Below are 19145 nucleotides of genomic sequence, written 5' to 3'. Positions count from 1 at the left end.
GGAACAGAGACGATTTAATTCAAATTCCATACAACTGAGGACTGCAGGGGCAGGATTGCTTGTTATTATGTTCCCTTAAAAGCAAGAATAAAAATACATATCAGATTGTATTTTATAACTGGAGAGGTGTGGGGTCTCTGAGGATGTCATGACAGGCAGCAAATGATCCACCAAGAGGTGAGAATGAAAACTTGGTTCAGACTGACTTTTTCAGCCTGGATCAAAACTTCAGGGAGTCTAATGCCAGAGGGTTTATTGTCATTATATTTAAACTCAGGAGGATTGGGGGAAAAGGTTTCCAGGCAACAATCATTTCAATGCCAGGTACACGGTAAAGTTTATGTTGTGCCAATCAGAAACACCCTTGCAAAGTACACGTGAGTTCCATAGCTGAAAGACCTAGAATCTATTGTGGCCTCTAATGGAGACACCATAGAGGACTTCAAATACCTGTGACACCCCTTCCTAAAGATGGGCTCTACTAACCGGGAGCTAGGGAGGACAGTCTGGGATAAACATTCTGGGGCATTTGGGGGAAGTCTGCCTCCACAGATAACAAAAGGTCAGAGGTCACTAACAATATGTACTCCCACCTTTCTGGGAAAACAGGCATTTTATCTCCCCCACTGAGGAGAGGCCCCTGTGTGCTCAACATTTCTGGTTTCTCTAGTGATCTGTGGGCAAAAAGACCTTGGTGCTGCTGTGAAGTAATTTTTCCTCATGAATTTATCACTGAAGAGGGATTATTTTTAATTGTCTATAAGCAAATGTTTCTATTATCCAGTGATTAAAAATAAGTTAACATGAAATACCAATACAACACGCCAAACAAGACCACAGACACCTGCTAAATGCTTTGCAGTATTTTGTGCTAAAGAAATACAACTTTCTTTAGTTGATGCAGCAAAAATGTATAAAGTCTCAACTAAGGTTATAGATAAAGTGAATGAGTCACCAAGAAACGCAAGCAGAAAAGCAGCAGTGTGTGCCTGTGCCGCGCTCTCAAGCGGCCAGTGACAGCAAAGGCGGGACAGTGCTGTGACTAACCTGCCACCCTGCTCGTGTCACACCTTCACGGGCCAATAAAGGGCTGCTCACTGCGTAAGAGATCTGAGACCTTTTACATTTGTGATGCATAACAAATGAACGCTACTAGTATTTGAATTTACATTGTTAACCAAATAAAAATGAAGATGTTAACATTGTAAAGTCGAGGTACTGTTTCACTTATTAAGACAGTACTTTACACAGTATCCTTTTACTATATATGAATGCATATATGGACACACTAGTTACCAAAATGAAGACACCTCTATAACATGCTGATACGAGACTAAACATTTACGAACCTTATTAAAAGAAAGGCCGCCATTGACTGCCAGAATAAAATGCTGGCCTTTAACTGAAATACACTACTTCAATCAGTTCAGGTGAGCAGCCTGTAGGCCAGAACTGCTTGTGAGTGCTGGCGCCTGTGGGCTGACGTGGCCGCAAGTGCAGAGCATGCCAGTGACAGGCGTACTCAAACAGACAGGATTGGCTGGAGAGTGCGAACTCTGACTTGCACAAATGTGTCAGGGACTGCAGGGGTCATGAGCCCAAGTGCAACTACTGTACATATCAGTTTGCAAACATCTGTCACAGAGAATCCAAGTGCGGTGGTGCACACTTCTAATCCCAGCACTTGGGAGCCGAGTCAGGAAGATCATGAGTTGGAGGACATCCTGCGGTACAGAGTGAGACCCAGTCCAAAAAAGATTTGAATTTGAAGATTGATTTATATGGCCGAGCTGCCCCTCTGTGTCTATATTCATTGTTTGTTTTCCTAAACCTCCGCTGCCTTGCTACAACAGCTGTCTCTCCAGAGATAACTGTGTCAGTCTAACTTAGAACGTGAGGAAAAGCGGGCTACTCTGTGCCTTGGACCCAGCTCATCAGTGAGAGACTTATAAAATATAAACACTTTGTTATAAAACTGACCTCTTATGCTAACACAATCAAGGTAATAAACTTTGACTGTAGAATATACTAGAAAGCTTTATGTGGCTGTAAGCATATTTCACATAAATAGCTCATGTAAAAGTTTTCTTTGTTTCTACTCAAGTAACAAAACACACACTTTCTGAGACAGGAATATGAGGTATGATGTTCTCACCTGAGAAATACAAGCCCTACCCTCCCACCTCACCCTGCTCCTCTGCACAGTTGATATCAACCCCACCAAGGAGAGACTACTTCCTCACCCAGGTGTCACACTTATTTGAAAACAGTCCATCTTGTAAACACTTCCACCTGGAATCTAAGTGCTGGAAAACAGCATGTCAGCAAACTGATACCTATTTTATATTTGCACTGCAAATATAAAATATAAAATACTTGATAATTTTACAGTATTGTCTTAATAGATTTTATGTTTGTTCACGATTTTATTTTTAAGCAATATTTTTCAAACCAATGATACTTGTTTGTGCTGACAGTGGGAGAGAGGCAATTTTGTCTGTGATTTCTACTTCCTTCCATGGTCTCTTAGTCCTGCCACAAGAAAGGATGGCATATTTCAGAATCCCTACTTGGTTTTAGCAGTCTGGACGGCCACAGGGTCCCCCAGGTTTGTTTCCCAAGGTAGCTTCCCACATAGCCAGCGCAGCATGCAGTAACCGAGGATCTCAACATCACTTCTTCTGGAAGGGGCTGCAGAAAGGGGAGGATGAGAAACTTCATGAAAAATAGAGAAATCTTTGAGTGAGCTCCCATTGACGAAATATGAAAAAGCCAAATGGGCAAAGTGTCGTGTTTACTCAGCTGGAGCAATGTTAACCGTCTGGGCCTTTGGCCTCAGTCCACAGCCAGCCAGCGACTTACTGCTGAAGTAAGGGTCAGTTTCCTCACCTCCTCCAACTTCATCTTTACTTAGTCTAGCCTGTCATATGAACTTGATCCCATGGCCTCTGACATGATCCAGACAACCCATAACCCGGCACCAACACTTTCTCAAAGAGCCAAGCAGTAAAACAAAGAAATAAATGTCTGCAGCTAAATTGCTAACACATGTTCCAGGAAGTCCATGGGGTCTGCCTCGGTCATGCAGAGACCCTCTAAGTGCAGACTAAACATTGCCGGCCTTTCCTGTTCTGTCACACCAGAGGCCGTATCTCAAGGCAGAAGAGTATGACAAAACTGCCATCTAGTGTGCAGTCTTTAAAATCAGTTCCTGAAGGCCTTCAGTTACGTGGAAGTATAGCAGCCATGGCCACACAGCTTCAAAGTGCTACAGATCATCTCCACATAGAAGACGCTCCCCACAAAAACACCAGTCTTGAGTCTGAATAGAAAAGCCAAAGTGAGGCAAGCATGGTGGGAACGTGGTCCAGAAGGTATGGTGGGGAAGGAAGTTCTGAAGCCAAATAGAGACTTACTGTAAGATGGCTTTTCTTAATACATATTAAAGAATATGCTCAGATCCCAGTAAATACCATGTATGTCCATCTCTTAAATGTTGTGGACTAATTTCATCTCAATGTGACGTCTTTTTTCTCAAGTACCTTGTAACAAAAGACAATGAGACCTAAGAATTGTTAAATACAGCTAACACCTGCTAATAAGTCATTGAACTAGTGACTAACACACTTAGTGAGTGCCCATAAAGTCAAGTCATTTTATAAGCTTGGAAAAGCCGTTGTAAAAACAATGAGCTAGCATTTATGTTTATTCTACTAGTTGAACAACGTTCAGCTGTGCAGGGATACATAATATTCTGAGCAATGTGTGGCTGTTACAGCTGGTGTAAAAACAGGTATCCTATTTCACTGTCCTCGATTAAATAAACTTTGAAAAGTCACAGAGTGACGTGGTCTTTAACTTACAGAGCCATCCACTGAGAACAATGGTGCCACCATGCTGCCGCTGCTCTAGGTCAGCACATAAAGCCGTTCTACAGCAGAGCGCACTGCACGTTGACTGCTGTCATGCTTGGTCTTGGCTGCCATTCCAGTACTGGGCTACTAAAGGCCCTTTAATCCAGTAGAAGGCCAGGCCCATGGGTGCTGTTCATTTTCTGCATGGGCTTCAACAATTTCCTAATGCAGAATTTGGCTCTGGTATTAAAATGAAAACAGGCTCTACCATGCTTCTCTGCAGTGGTTTCTTCAGTGATAAATCTTCCATTAATAATGGAATAACTCCATTTGTACAGATGTGTGCACAAGTCTCTTTTCTTTTCCATTACAGGCATTCCTGATTAGCAGCAATTAAAAAATTGACATCCTTTACTCTTCAAAAAATGGTATTCTGATGCTTGTTTGGGCGATACTGACTACATACAAGAGGAGGGGGGAAATATGAATTAATGTGGAATGAACCTCAGTGACTCCAGCCACCTCCAGCTGAGGGAAATTTTATTTAGATTTCTGAAACCAATATTTCATAAACTGGTCTTTGCTGACAATAGGCCTTTGAGAGTTTTTACTTCACTATTATAATTCAGTCTTATCTAATTAAAGTATTATCAAAGTTTCAGTCTTTTACTATATATGCTACATTAATCAATATGGTTGAGCAAACATTTTACCACTACTCTCACTCAATCTTACAAAAACATTTGTAATGGTAAAAAGAATGGTCATGTTTTTCTAGCCCTAAAAAGCATGTCAAAAGCATTGAAAATGTTTTTCAGTATGACTCACTGACTGAAATTTGATCCCAGAGAGACAAAAAGGCTTGACTTTTCTTAGGGGAAATTAAACACTTTCATGTCCACTATCCAGCTACTGTACAGAGAAGAGTGTATGGTTGAGTAGACATGATTAGGAATCTCTAGGAACTATACATGTGGATCACTGGTAGAGCACATGCCTTATACATGCAAGACTTAGTTTCATCTCCAGTACTGAATAATAATTGGAAAAGTTTTAGAGATGAGAGAGATAGCCCAGCAGTTACAACCACTTGTTACTCTAGCAGAGGACCCAAGCTTGGTTCCCAGCATCTATATGGTAACTTATAAACATCTGTAACTCCAGTTTCAGGGGTATAAAACCATCTTCTGGCATGTGCAGGCACCAGGCATGCATATGGTGAACATACATGCCTGCAGGTAAAACACTAATAAACATGAAATGAAAATAAATAAGGGTATGAAAATATTTTTAATTTAAAGTGGCTAGTTTCATCACAAGCTTTCCAAATTCATTTGAAAATGCTAACTGAACCAAGAAATGGAGAATTCCAGAGCAGGAATCCATAAAGCAAGGGTGGAATTCCAGCCCCAGCTCTGTTTCATGCTCCAGCTCTGCAGATCAATGGTGAAGACAGTCTACTTGCCTTTGATACACTGTATTCATTTGGATAGACAGCATAGTATGAATTGCTCTCTCTTGAAAACGTGTGTATCAGTCATTACACTACATAAGGGTTTCAGTTGCCTTTCATAACTAATATTATTGTTTCTAGGTCCTCCACAGATGCCCAACACCTCAAACTTTACTTTCTGTTTGGCAATTTTGTTAACAAGAATTTCCTTCTAAACTTTCTTAAATTAGCTTCCAAATACTATTTAGCATCTAATTTTATTGTGCTTACTAGCACGGAGCAAGGCAAATTACTCTTTTCACTGAGAAGATGTTGTTTGCAATTGCTCAACATTTCAAAATGATAAAGTATTGCCAAGTAGAACAATAATAAAAAATAGGCACAGGTGGGGACTCAACTTCTATTTCAGAAAAAACAAAACAAAACAAAACAACAGATTCTAGAGATAGCTGACACTAGAATTCCTAATTAAAATAAAACAACTTTTGTGATCTATAGAGCACAGCTACTGTACCACATCAGTAGTGCTGCGATATTACCTTTTAATCATTTCAACAGCATCAGTATTACTAATCGTGTTGGCAATAAGAAAGCCGAGGCTTAAAAGGTTAAAAAACTGTTCGTATTGGAGAGCAAAGCCCAACAGAGCAACACTGAGTCTCCATCATTCCAAATGAAGCAAGCACATGCTCAGTCTAGGGACTGCCTCCATCATCACTTTAAAAATCACCCAACTGAAATCATCTCAGTACTTCTTTAGTTATGGAAGGAGGTATATGACACAGGCATTTTGGCCTAAAATATAAAAACACACAAAGTTATTTGCCTATGCAATAAATAAGTAGCAGATTCCCATCATCACTGAATTACTCACAAAATTCTCCTTGCAACTATCCTTTCTAGAAAGCTCCCTCCAGATCACTCTATTACGATAACAGGGCCTCTATTAAAAATATTTATTTACAAAGTGGTAATGGTCCACCTAAGCTGGTATAAGATCAACAGAAAGGTCACACTACAGATCTAGTCTCTACTCTAAACTAGAGTAATTAACTGGACCAATTCACCAAAGGTAAAGAAAGGACAGAAAAGTGTGTTAACTCTAAACACAACTGGGCAGCACAGGTACACTTTCGATTTAGTTTCATTTATCTATTATGGAGCACAAAGAAAACAAATGATTTGGTAGGAAATAAAGCAAATTTGAAAACATTTGTTTCCAGTAGACAAGATTTGAATAACATATTACTATATTTAGTGTGAAATTACGAGAAAGTAGAAAATTTTAAACAAGAAATGGGAGCAGTCACTAATGACAGGAAAAGAAATTTACACTTTATTTTGAGGTTTCTAATTGCTAACTGTGTTTTTAATATCTTGTGAACTCTAATGTACAAAGAGCAAGAAGGTATTGCGGTGCCTCCTGTTGTGGTTTGAGTAGGATACATCTGCCACAGACTTTTGCACTAGAGCTCGGCGGTAGACTGGGGCTTCTGGGGCATGTGCACACAGTAGGGGCGGGGTAGAGTAGGGAGTAGGGGGTGATCCTGAGGGTTTCCCTCCTTTGATGAATTACTAATATAATGGACACGGGTAGGGTTAGGGTCTGTGAATTGCTAAAAGAAGACCCCAGACTCAGATGGTGTGCAAAAACAAAGTGTGTTTATTCTGCAGAGAATTCCAGCATGCTGGGGTCACCATCTTCACAAAATGGCAGCAACCCTGAAGGGAGCTCAAAGACCCCTTTCAAGCAAGAAAGGGGAATTCATACTATGGCTATGTGACTCTAACTGGGACTGGCTGGTGCCCATGGGGGTGTGGGACTCTGATTGGAACTAGCTGGCCTTTGGAATTAAGTCCGCTCAGGTAGGGAATAAGGAGCTGGTCTTACTGAAGGAAGCAGTCCCTGAGGGCTGTGCTGTTTGTTCTTCCTTTCTCAGCTCCCTCTTTTCTACTCATTGGCTACCATGCGGAGTTGCCTGCACCATGTGACTCCACTGCCACCATGCAGGGCTTCAGGATGGATTTAGCTTCTAAATGAAACAGAAGCCCATGGACTCTAGCCTTTAAGGCTGTGAATTAACACAAATCTGTTCTGTAGAGGATTATTGTTCCGGTACTTTGTCACATCCAAGCAAAGTCTGACCGATGGAGCAGCAGCCATTATACTTTCAAAAGGGGCATTAGGAGAGTAGAATGGAAAGTATTATTACATTTGAAATAAACAATAAACCTCATATCTGAGTTTTGCTTTTCCTCTTTAGTACCTTTTACATACTAAGCTCTGATTTTCTGTGTGTGTGTGTGTGTGTGTGTGTGTGTGTGTGTGTGTGTGATTAATGTAAAGCAATTAAGAAGAGTAATTCAATAGAGCAAAGAGACTTTACATGTAGGCACTGGGCACTGTATCTTCCTAACCAATGAGTTCAATTCAAAAGCGAAGGAGTATTACAACTCAAAGAGACATGTATAAATATAAAAGAGGTGTATGAATGAGACGGCTCAGTGGATAAAGTTTGAGGACTTGAGTTTGGTCTCCGCTACCCACATGGTAGGAGGAAAGAATTAAATCCCATAGCTGTCCACGAACTTCTCCACCTGTGCCCCATTACCTCACCCACCCAAATACATGTAATAAAGAAATCAAATGTAAAACAAAAGGGCATATGTCACATAGAAGCAATGCCTTCACTGTCTTTCCTCGTTACTCAAAGGCTACATACAGCGTTCCAGTTCACCTAAACAGAAGCTATTAACAGTCTAGTCTTCTGGTCCCTTGTGAAAAGCAGGGCATCTCAGTACTTCACAGTATTGCTTTATTCCTTTAACAGAACGATGTGTTTGCTCTTTTGACTTAGTTGTAGAATCTCAGTCGTGTCACGCATGCTATATCACCAGTTTAGTGGCATGAAAACACATTCTCGGTTTCTTTCACATATATTTTGTAAGTTGGAGTCCTGAAATGAATTGAAGTCGTGCAAGAAGCAACACAAGACTTGGATTCCATGTAGTGTGGCACATGGTAAAAATATTTTTAAAGAATGCAATATATTTTTCTTTGACACTGGATATATTATATGAACAAATAGATATTTAAAATGCAATTTAGATGCCATATTTTATGGTCATCAATGATGTCAGCTTTAAAACAGGTAACATATACTCAGTGCCCAGGTCTGAAGTGTTTAAGAACACTCAATCTGTTAAATGCAGTCTGTCTCTAGAGAAATTAGGTATTGACTGCATGCCTCAGTGAGTAGAAAAATCTGCGAAAATCTATATTACACATTGATCCGAATATTGCTTCTTAACATTACTACAAATGCAACAAATTTTAAAACAGTGTATTTGACACACATATAATTCTCTTTAATTATCTTGCAACAAGCACAAAGTATGGCAGTACTCATATGTGCTAGTTTTTATGGAGTGAAAATTAATAATGAAGAACGAAGCCTAATATCCTTACTGTAGTTTGATACTGAATGGAGCAAGGCAGCCACAGACTCTACCCTTGGGTGACTAGGGTTTGGAAGAGCAACTGCCATGCTTAAAAGCCATGCTATTCAACAGTACTTCCAGGAAGCACCATCTTTCCATTCATGCTTTTGTCCTTCCATCTCATCTTAGTATGTCCCTCTGCACAGCTCTTGGGTTTTAGTGAGCTACTTAGTAGTAAAACTGGTCTTTTCTTCCCTTCTTTTTTACCTATGCTCCAGTAAAGAGGAATAAGAAAACATGTAGATAAGAGGACTGAGTGGAACCTTAGACAAATTCCTTTAAAACTTAGCTATGTCCTCAGTGTCCAGATAACCGCTAGAAGTTGCACGGTCAGCAGGCAGAGCTCAAGGTGGCCACTCCCCTTGCCGGACTATACCCAGATATACTTGCCCTGTAGGAAACACTTTAGCAACTACTTCTGTTTCACACTGATAATTCTTCTTGATTCTTGTTGCTTTCTTATACATTGCTTCTTCCCCTGGACTGATACAGGAAAAAATTTTTCTCATATTAAACTATACAGTGACTGTACTAATAGCTAATGAATATTTATGAATCTGGGTTTCTTCATTTACATATAGGGTTTAGCCCTTTTATTCTGGCTTCTAAATATGGCTAAATGATTAGTTCATCTCTAACAAAATTCTAAGCTGAAATGCTTTATTTTACAAAATTCAGTGGAAAATATTAGGAACAAACACTGTTAAAGCATGTGAGAATATCCATTCTTCCATTTTTATACCAGAACAAACACACATGTATTTAACAAACGTAGGCATGTACGTCCACATATATCTACCTACATATGTGGACATACATACACGTATTTATATAGATGTTAATTAGCAAAATGCACGAAAGAAATGTACTATTTTACAAGGAACGCTGAGCTGTCTGTGAGAAAATGAGTACTCACTCCAGCATAAGACTTCACAGCCAATGTCAACATCGCTCACATGGGACTTCCTGAGTAGTTCTTTCAGGATGCAGCACCATCTCTATGACGACCTGAGCCCAATCTTCTCCCCAAGACACACAGTGGTGACATCTACCCCGTGTATCAATCACTGAACACCATGAGTGGGAGGGGGTAGAAGGTTGAGCACAGAACAGAAACTTTATTGAATATTTTATGAAGATAACAGAGCATACTGTGCATAACTAACTAAAGAAGACGCTCAGAAATGCTGCTGTCCAAGTTTTGCTCAAAACAACATATAACCACTGGGCTTCTCTCGACTGAGTCAGCAGTAGAACCTTCGTAGCCATGCTTAGGAATCTGTGTGTTGAGTTTCCAGGCACAACACTAGGCCAGGAGTACTTCTGGCTCTCTGAAAATTCTATTCTACATTACAAAATAAGTCTGGCGAAAGTTCTTTGGTGCACGGAGAGAAGTTAGAGTTAGAATGCACCACTGTCTGGGCTGGGGACACGAGTTAGAGCTTAAGAGCACGTGTTGCTCTTGCAGAGGATATAGGTTCAGCTCCCAGCATCCACACAGCGGTTTGGAGCCATCCGGAAGTACAGCTCCAGGGAGTCCAACGCCCTTTTCTGGACTTGGTGGGCCGCAGGCAGGCATCCGGCACAGACATTTACATGCGGGCCGAACACTCATGTGCGTGAGATAAATAAACCTAAACAGACTGCGAGAAGAGCCGCTGTAAGTCATCGTTTTCCTGTCTCCTAACTTAGTCAAAGCCACGCCACATTTTACCCTTAAGTGTTAATTAAGTCATTAACAATGTAAATGTGAAAAAGTATAAAACACTGATCACCACTTTTCTAGGAACGCCGACCTTGACAAAGACATGTTATGATTTCTTTTACTCTGATTCAGAGTGTAAGAGCTAACTTTCATTTCAGAAGCTCTCTCTGAACAATCTTCCTTGGAAGAAGGTGGCATGAAATCAACCCACTGGCTCTACCTTCTTGATGGCCTTCCTTAAAAGTCTGTGGGTCTTAATTGCTCCAGAAAGTGGTCCACACCCTCTGCATTACATGGCCAATGGCCCTTTTAATGGGAAAGGCAATAGCATACAGTTGTGCGCACCAACCCAAACTCGTTACAAAGTGCTCGTTTAGGGTAACAGTTCAGCAACCACCACCAGTGCAAATGTCTGATTGACATTCAGTGAGGATGTATTTCTCTCAGAGCTGTTTAAAAATTATGTTTGCTTTACCATATCTGACAATACTTTTATGAACAGTTTGCAAAAAATATAATTTTGAAAACCAAAGTTTTTTTTTTTAATAATTGCAATTTTTTTCACTAGCATAACATTAGAATTGACTTTTTGTCTTGCTGACAGAGCAACTAAGAAAGTACAGTTGCACTGAGCATATTGATTGTAAGCAAAGCAGCCATCGGTGGGACTCAGCACCATATATTTTCAATATTGACCCCCTACTTCCTTTTCCATGGCTTTCTGGATTGGCTATTGGATTTGGACTGCAGAGTAATAAACAGCTAAGGTTTAATTAATGGTAAATGAATACAAGACATAGGTTATGACTTTAACTAATTAGGGAATTGTTGAATTAAGTCTGCCTTGGAATGCAAGGCAGTACAATCAATATCCAATAAAAGGGCTATGTATGTAATTTACCTGCAAATGTGTTTCCAATACCATCAAAGTGAGTTTAAATAAGTAAGATCTATGAAAGGCGACTGGGAGAGATTTCCCAAGTTAACACTTTGGGGGTTCAGAAAATACTGCTGTTGTGAAAAGAGTATCTCTTCAAGACTCTGAGAGGGACGCCATGCAAACAGAATAGCACATGGCCGCCCGCTGACTCTAACACAACCTCAGCACCGCCCAGCAGCCTTACATACAGACCTGTGACTTCTCAGCCTAATGAATGCCAGACTTTGCTCCATTCTCAAGAGCCACAGTCTCTGTCTAGTCACACGGTTTCTGGTTTCTGTAGAAACGCAGAATTCTCTGCGATGGCAGGAATTCTACTTTCCACAGAAATCTTACCAGGGCACTCACCCTTCTACCTGACCATGACACAATTATCTCATGTAGTACTTTGGCACAATCATCCTTCTGAAATAAAAAAATATGAGCTGGAAGAGAGACTTACCTACTCCTTTGTGGGCATCCAAACTTGTGAATTCTATTGTCCCATTATGGCCCTTTCTGGGATTTTCCTGGTACTGTTTGTGGATCCCATTGGGGCAATATCTGTAGGAAAGTCCATAGTCTGCAAGATAAACCTGGAAGAGGTGGAGAGGACAATGAGCAATGCTTTGTCCTATGAAAATATGACCCATACAGTTAAGTCTTAAGAAACTTGTAAGTTGTATGCCATGGAGATGGCTCAGTGGGTACAAGCACTTGCCACCAAGACTCAAGATGTCTGGGATGCACCTGTAACCCACACCGTGGGTTGTCCTCTGACCTCCTAACCTCCACACATGTACTGGTACAAGCAAACACACACACACACACACACACACACACACACACCACGTCCCACAAAAATAATGAATGAATTATAAGTTTTAAATAGGAACTTCAAAGTTAAGAGAAACCTCAGACCTCGGATCAATGTTTCATTAAAGCCAAATGTGCACAAGGAACCAAGACAACTAACTTTCTAACTTGAACCCTTGCTTCATCGTGGGCTCAGACTGAACCTTGCTCCTAGTTGCCTTCTTTTCAGGGAGGCATTTAGATGCCTGCCAAAAAAAAACATATCTTTTTTCATCTGTTTTCACATAGGTTATGAGGCCATACCTTTGCTGTGTTAAGTACAGAAGGCACAGCAGATGAGAGCAAATGTTCTTAACCTGTGGACACCATAAGTCTCTAACACTAGGAAGTTTAGCGCTAGTAAGCGGCCTGTTGGAGATAATAACACACACACAAAACAAGTAAAACCCCCAAACCATCATGTTGCTTGTGGTTAAGAATGGAGTATCATGGAATGTTGTTGGACTTACAGGGCAGCCTAGCCCATCACCACCATTATTTTTGGAAGCCACTTAGACTTTGAGCAGGTTCTCAAAGTGTAAATATAGACTGGTAAAATCAGGTAGTAATTCATGTATGTTTGCCTCTAGTAACTTTGGAGAGTGGAGTGGTTTTAAGATAGTATACCCCAAAAGGAGAACTATCTGACCACACATTTCTATACCGTGGAGACACAGAATCATTCTCATAGACATAGACAGGTCTCATAGACATTCTACCACACCCACCACACCATACAAAAGAAGGCAGTTTCAATATAAGAAAATACTGCTTCATATATATTTCTTTAAAATTTAGGAATTTGGACAATGTTTCAAAATGTAGCTTCATAGCTGTAGAGTAGTATAACCTGGATTTACTAATGTAAAACCTATTGACAGAAATTTAGTATTTAGATGTTAGTTTCTTAAATGTTTCATTTTAGGATATCTTAATTAGAAGATATTTGAAATTTCTACACATAAGACATATGTTTCTTCCATTGTTGGACAACATAAATTTCTGAATGACCTGAAATATGTATTTCTGAGGTTTTTCCTCTTCTGCAGGTGAGTAACTGATCTTTAGGTCCTGAGTGGCTGGGTGTTGCCCATCAGGTAAACAACTGGCTCCTGTTTCCATTATGTCTCGTGTACTCTTGCTCTTGTTTATCTCAAGAACTCAATACATTTTATTTACAAAGTAGATTCCTAAAGGATGCAACACGAATGATTCAGCAAACAGCCTTATTTTAATACACCAGAGCAATCTGCTATGTTTATAAAACATTGAGAAGCTTTTCACATGCAACTTTGCCTCAACAAGTGAAACCTAAGTCCTAAGGAGCAGCCACCATGCACAAGGCCATACTCAGTCACTGACTCAAGACAGCAAGAAGGCAGATCATGATGCTCGTTCTATTTATGTGGACCTTGAAGCCACATGAGTCAGAGAGAGAGCGAGCCAGAATCCTAGAGCAGTTGCTAGCTAGAACGAATGGTAACTTTCAAAGTCAAGTTAATAAGGGACTCTTCATTAGAGACTACTATAATAGGAAAGGCAGCTAAAGAAAAGACTGGGAAGAGAGAGCCACAATATGGGACATAGGTCAAAGTGCTTACACCCCTTCTGTTCGCTAAAAAGCACTTAAATACCTACACAGCCTTCCAAACTACACAAGGAGGTAACTTCTGGGTTACCTCTTTTCTTTAGAAAAGACTGGCCAAACTGCCCCAGAACCAGAGAGCCAAGAAAAAGTATGAATATCAAAGTGGAAAGAGAAGGATTACAGCTTAACTTTCTGTGTGAGTCAGGAAGAATCTTCAGCCATTTTGGTCATCCCTGAGCTCTGGGCCAAAAGAGTATGTTCAGAATGTGAAGGGTGCAGGCTTCACACTGAATATAAAGACGGAAGCAAACAGTAGAGAAGATACATTAACCAGATTTTAAGTAATATATATTTCAGATGTGAGTGATTTAAATCATGCATGGTCATGGCCTCAAGCAGCACAGCAAGCAGAAATGCTTCATAAGTGTTAACAGACTCATAGGTACGGACCAAACTATGAGAAGGCACTGAACACAAAATAGAACTCTTTCAGCAAAATAAGCAAGTTTCTATCCCTAACCCTATCTTCATATATAGATCCCTTTTAAAACTCACACAAGTTTAAAATTTTAGCAATTATTTTGGCTTGCCATTCAAAATATTTATATATTTCTATAGTACTGGCCATGAACAATTCTCTAAAACTCTTATGAAAATTCCATCCTTAGCAATACTGTGGGGATATATAGGAGTAACTCTTTTGATGAGTAAAGATTAATACGAGAAGAAGCAAAGTTAATTTCTCCCAAAAAATCAAAGCATTAACTGATAAATTTGAATCAAATTAGGCAAAACTGAACACACTAGGTAGACACTATGATACTGCTGGAATGATTCAAAAGGAAGTGGGGGGAGGGGCCTAGGAAGTACCATCCCTTGAAGTTCTGCTTTAGGTAGTCACTCAGCAGAGCATGCTCACAAAGTCACAGCTATTTCCTTAGGCAGCCCGGTGGCGTTCATTCTGCCCAAGAGACAAGTGAGCGCCATGGTAGCCGGTAACTTCCCAAGAGACAAGTGAGCGCCATAGTAGGCGGTAACTTTCCAAGTAACTGGAGCAGTGAAGGGAAGAGCAGGGTGGAAAGTCAGCCCAGTGTAACTAGGATACCTCTGCCATGCAATAGAGAACTGCGGGCTCTGCAGTTTCTGAAATTAGATTGAAGTCAAAGAAATTTAATTAGAACTCAACACACATTTAGGAAGCCACAGTCTAGATTTTTTTTTTTTTTTTTTACATTTCAAGAAAATTTATGAGACTGTAAAAGGAAGGAGGGAAAGAAGGAGAGAAAGAGGAAAGGGGAGAACAACAGACACCTACGGGTGGCCCACAAACTTATAGAAATTATTTGCTGTCTAACTCTTTACATTAAGTTCGCCATCCTCTGATATGGGGTGAAATTTGATTAGTTAATTTTTTGGTCATATGAGAGAAAAATAACAGGTAGTTACTAGTTTTTAGTTTAAGCAAAGAAACAGATGACCCCCTTCCCCAGTTTTAGACAGTCTTAAACTCAAGATCCCCAACAAGGCTGGGAAGGAGTGTTTGCTTATACTAAGACAAGCCATAGCTTGAACAGCTGGCCTCTTAATTCATTTAAATGGGCATTACATATTTTTCCTGAAGGTACTAACTCTCCTTTCCCATTTTGAATAGAAGAGACAGCTTTATCTGCTTCCCTAGCCTTTGATTTCAGAGCTCTATGGCACTTATTAACTAATTCTCATATTTCCTCCTAATTCTCTATCTCTATTTGTTGTTATAATTCATCCTGGCAGAAGGAAAGTTGCATCGTATTACCTACAAAATGATAAACAAGACCAAGACCAGTTTCCAAGGCTTTCTTGTTTTGGAGAGTGTCTGTGACACCAAGTAAGAACCTAGGTTAAGCTAATGCTTTCATGGACTTTGAACTTTAACTTAGGTATGTTAGCCCCTGAGGGGAAGATGGTGTGCTGGCCACTGATGGGCAAACACATCAAAAAAGAACTGTTTGTTCTACTGTAAAGAGTGCAGTTAGCGGAAACCTCCAGTAGCTGGGCCACTGGCACTTGTCAGAAAGTTGGCAACATGAGCCACACCATTACTGGGCAGTCCACACCCACAACTAATCCTAGAGAAGCCTGTACTGCCATTTCTGTCCAGCAGGTGACATCTCTGATGCACCATCTTTGCTTTGGAGTATCAGAGTGGGATGGGCAACCTGCCTAGAGGTCTGGCAGTGCTCCTCCACATGCACGGACACTGAAAACATGCATTTCTATTTTGTTTACTTCCTTTTATCTTTCATCAGTATCACATTTCATGTCCCCCATAAACTTCTTTTTTTATTGTTGTTTTTTTCCCAAATTTATTTTATATTTTATTTTAATTTTTTCTTCACAATTTAGTCATTACATATCCTAACTGAAGCCCCCTCCCTCAATTACCTCCAGTCCCACCTTCTCTCCCTCTTTCCCCCTGTCCCCTTCCCCTAGTCCACTGAAAAGGGAGTTCTCCACTATTGCCATCTGTCCAGAGCTTAAGTCTCATCAGGACTGCCTGGATCCTCTTCCTCAGTGGCCTGGCAAGGCTGCATCACCAGGGGCAAATGACCAAAGACAGGCATGGCATATACTCACTTAGAAGTGGATAGTAGCCCTATAATATAGGACAGCCATCTACAGACCTAAAGAAGCTAAACACTAAGGAGGACCCTAGGGAAGAGGCTTAAATCTCATTCAGAATGGCAAACAGTGTAGACACCAGAAGCAGTGGAAGAGAGGAAACAGGATGGGAGCCTATTACAGAGGGTCCTCTGAAAGGATTCACCCAACAGGGGATTGAAGCAGATGCTGAAATTCATGGCCAAAGTTTGGGCAGAGTGCAGGAAGTCTTATGGAGGATGAGAAGGGGAGGATTAGAGGGACATGTCAAGAACACTACAAGGAGACCAACAAAGCTAAAGGATCTGAGCCCAGAGGGTCCTGCAGAGACTGATGCACCAACAGAAGACCATGCATGGAGAGGACCTAGACCCCTGCTCAGATGTGGCCTATTGGCAGCTCAGTCTCCATGTGGATCTCCGAGTAAGGGGAGCAGGGTCTGCCTCTATCAAGAAGTCAGTTGACTGCCCCATAAACTTCTTGAACTCCCAATTCTGTCTCACCATCTGCCTTCTTGAGAAGATCAGTGAACCCGAGCCTTGACTAATAAATGAACTACAATTCTCCTTTAGCAGAAGCATAAATCACAGCTTTCATGGACTGAGCAGGCCCATCTCAAAGCTCAGCTTCCTTTGCTGCCTGGTCAGTGGCTCCCACACCCAATGCTCTCCAGCTGTGTGCTGCTGAGGCTTCCTAGTGTGGTGGACAAGACTATACAAGATTAAAGAGCATCTGTGATGACTCTCCTGAAGACATGGCAAGTGCCTTCCTCTCCATAGAGACAGAGCTCCATGCCTCCCTCAGGTGTCTGCTCCACTCCTCCCGAAGTCTGAATGCACAGGCATTCTTCCTGGCAAGTACCACTCTGACAAGGCAGAGCCCTTAAACCACAAGGCAATTTATTACGGTTCACTGTGTCTGTGAAGATTTGCTTTAAAAATATATATATACAAAGCTATTTATCTTTTCATTGTATTTAAAAGTTGGACAGACCTAGGGGAGGAGGTAGGACAAACTGGACATACTTTATGTCCTATTCTACGGCCTTCTGCTTGACTTAACCTGGCAGCACACAAACAAACAAAATTATTTTCCAGAGATGAGGGTCAAAATAAGTTATTGGGAATCATAAGCTGAAAGGAAAAATGCATATTTACTGGATGTTTGCCAAGTGAGAAAGGCTGTGCTTGCATTAGTTAAATCATTCAAACTTCCCTAAAAGGAAGTTATTTTAAGGTCTTTTTGGAGAATTAGAAAACGAGATGAATGAAGTTAGGGGCTCTGTGGGATTTGGACTTCCATCATCTGACCAGAAGCTGAGTGAGTTTTTGTCATTGGCTGCACACAGAACGAAGGAAGAGGGCAGTGGGCCCATCTATGGGTCTGGAGACAACAGCTGCTCTGATGATAATAAACAGCCTATGAAGTTTCTGATCAAGAGGAGCCTGCATCCATCACAGCGACTCAGGAAAAGAAGCAGCATTTAAGGTGGGCCTCAAAAATAATCGCAGAAAGTTCTAGAGATGAAAACAAACAACACAGAAAAGGTCTGGGCCAGTGCAGACAGCTCAGGGGGTGGCGCAGGCTAGAGACCTGCCGTGTTTGACAGATGCTTTGAAGGCTGATCTAAGGATCCTGGACACTGCCAGGCTCTGGCAAGAAACAGCATTAGAAGCATTGGGTTGGCTCAGTGGGGAAGAGAAGCAGAAAGTAAAAGGCAGTGGGAGACAGAGCAGGACACTGAGAAGGAACCTAGAGAGGTGGGCCCAAAGTTATCATAATACACGGGGAGGTGTTTGGAGAAACTCTGAATGGTGTCAATGAGCTGGGGAGGCAAGGGGTTGAGGAAGAAGAGACCTGTAGAGAAAGCAATCACTTCTGTACCGGAAGCAAACTAACCAGTTAGTAATGGACATCTCCATCCACGCAGCTCCGGCTTCTGTCACCTGGGCAGGACTGAGTGACAGCTGTAGTCAATGGGGAAAAAACACAGGATCTCCTTCCTGCTAAGGGTAAAATCTTCAAGAAATGAGAAAGTTTGAGCACAAACTAGCTTCACTATCTCGAAAGAAGGTGCAGCTTTTACTTTAGGGAAATTGAGGATGCGCAGAAGAGAACATGAGCTCTAGAATCAGACTCCATTGGCTGAGACCTACTTCAACTCTTGTGTCCACCAGTGTTCTAGCCAAGTTACTCTGCTGTTTTGAATTTCCATTTTTATCACTGAAGAAATAAGGATAGTGTGTCCTTCAAAGTGATACTGTAAGGATAGAATGATTTAAACACAGAAATCTTAGAGCAAGTAATGACTTAGGAAATAATATCTAACCAGTACATATTCCATCTTTCATAAATATGAACATTTGTGGAACAAAATAAATCAGGTGATCTTTTGCTTTCCTCATGAATAGTATAAAACCATTGGTTTTTAGACAGCACTCCTGAGGCTGTCCTATGCCCATGCCATGCCTGTTCCCTCAGTGCTCGAGGCTCCAGTGGACCATCGCCTGCACACGAGAACCACTGTCTCTTCAACACCAGCTTCCCTCTATGCATCTTTGTCTCTGGAGCCTCCCCAAATCATCCTGGAATACAGCCCTCCATAATGGCTTTATATTATTCTGATCCTG

General features: G+C 41.0%; 1 protein-coding gene across 2 annotated transcripts in view; it reads right to left on the bottom strand.

Moving 5' to 3' along the window:
* The window catches only part of Vrk2 (VRK serine/threonine kinase 2), a 117599-nt gene that overhangs the window by 18352 nt on the left and 80102 nt on the right, over positions 1 to 19145 (bottom strand). For both annotated transcript variants that reach the window (XM_055628779.1, XM_055628780.1), the window contains exons 8-9: positions 11896 to 12028; positions 2571 to 2691 (exon numbers count right to left, since the gene is read on the bottom strand). In XM_055628779.1, the coding sequence (XP_055484754.1) occupies positions 2571 to 2691; positions 11896 to 12028 (254 nt within the window). The remainder of the gene's footprint in view (positions 1 to 2570; positions 2692 to 11895; positions 12029 to 19145) is intronic.

Source organism: Psammomys obesus, unplaced genomic scaffold (genome assembly GCF_907164565.1).
Source record: "Psammomys obesus unplaced genomic scaffold, mPsaObe1.curated_primary_1811, whole genome shotgun sequence".
Classification (NCBI taxonomy): Eukaryota; Metazoa; Chordata; class Mammalia; order Rodentia; family Muridae; genus Psammomys; species Psammomys obesus.
Note: the sequence above shows the minus strand (reverse complement) of the source record. Positions and strands in the feature narration are given on the sequence as shown.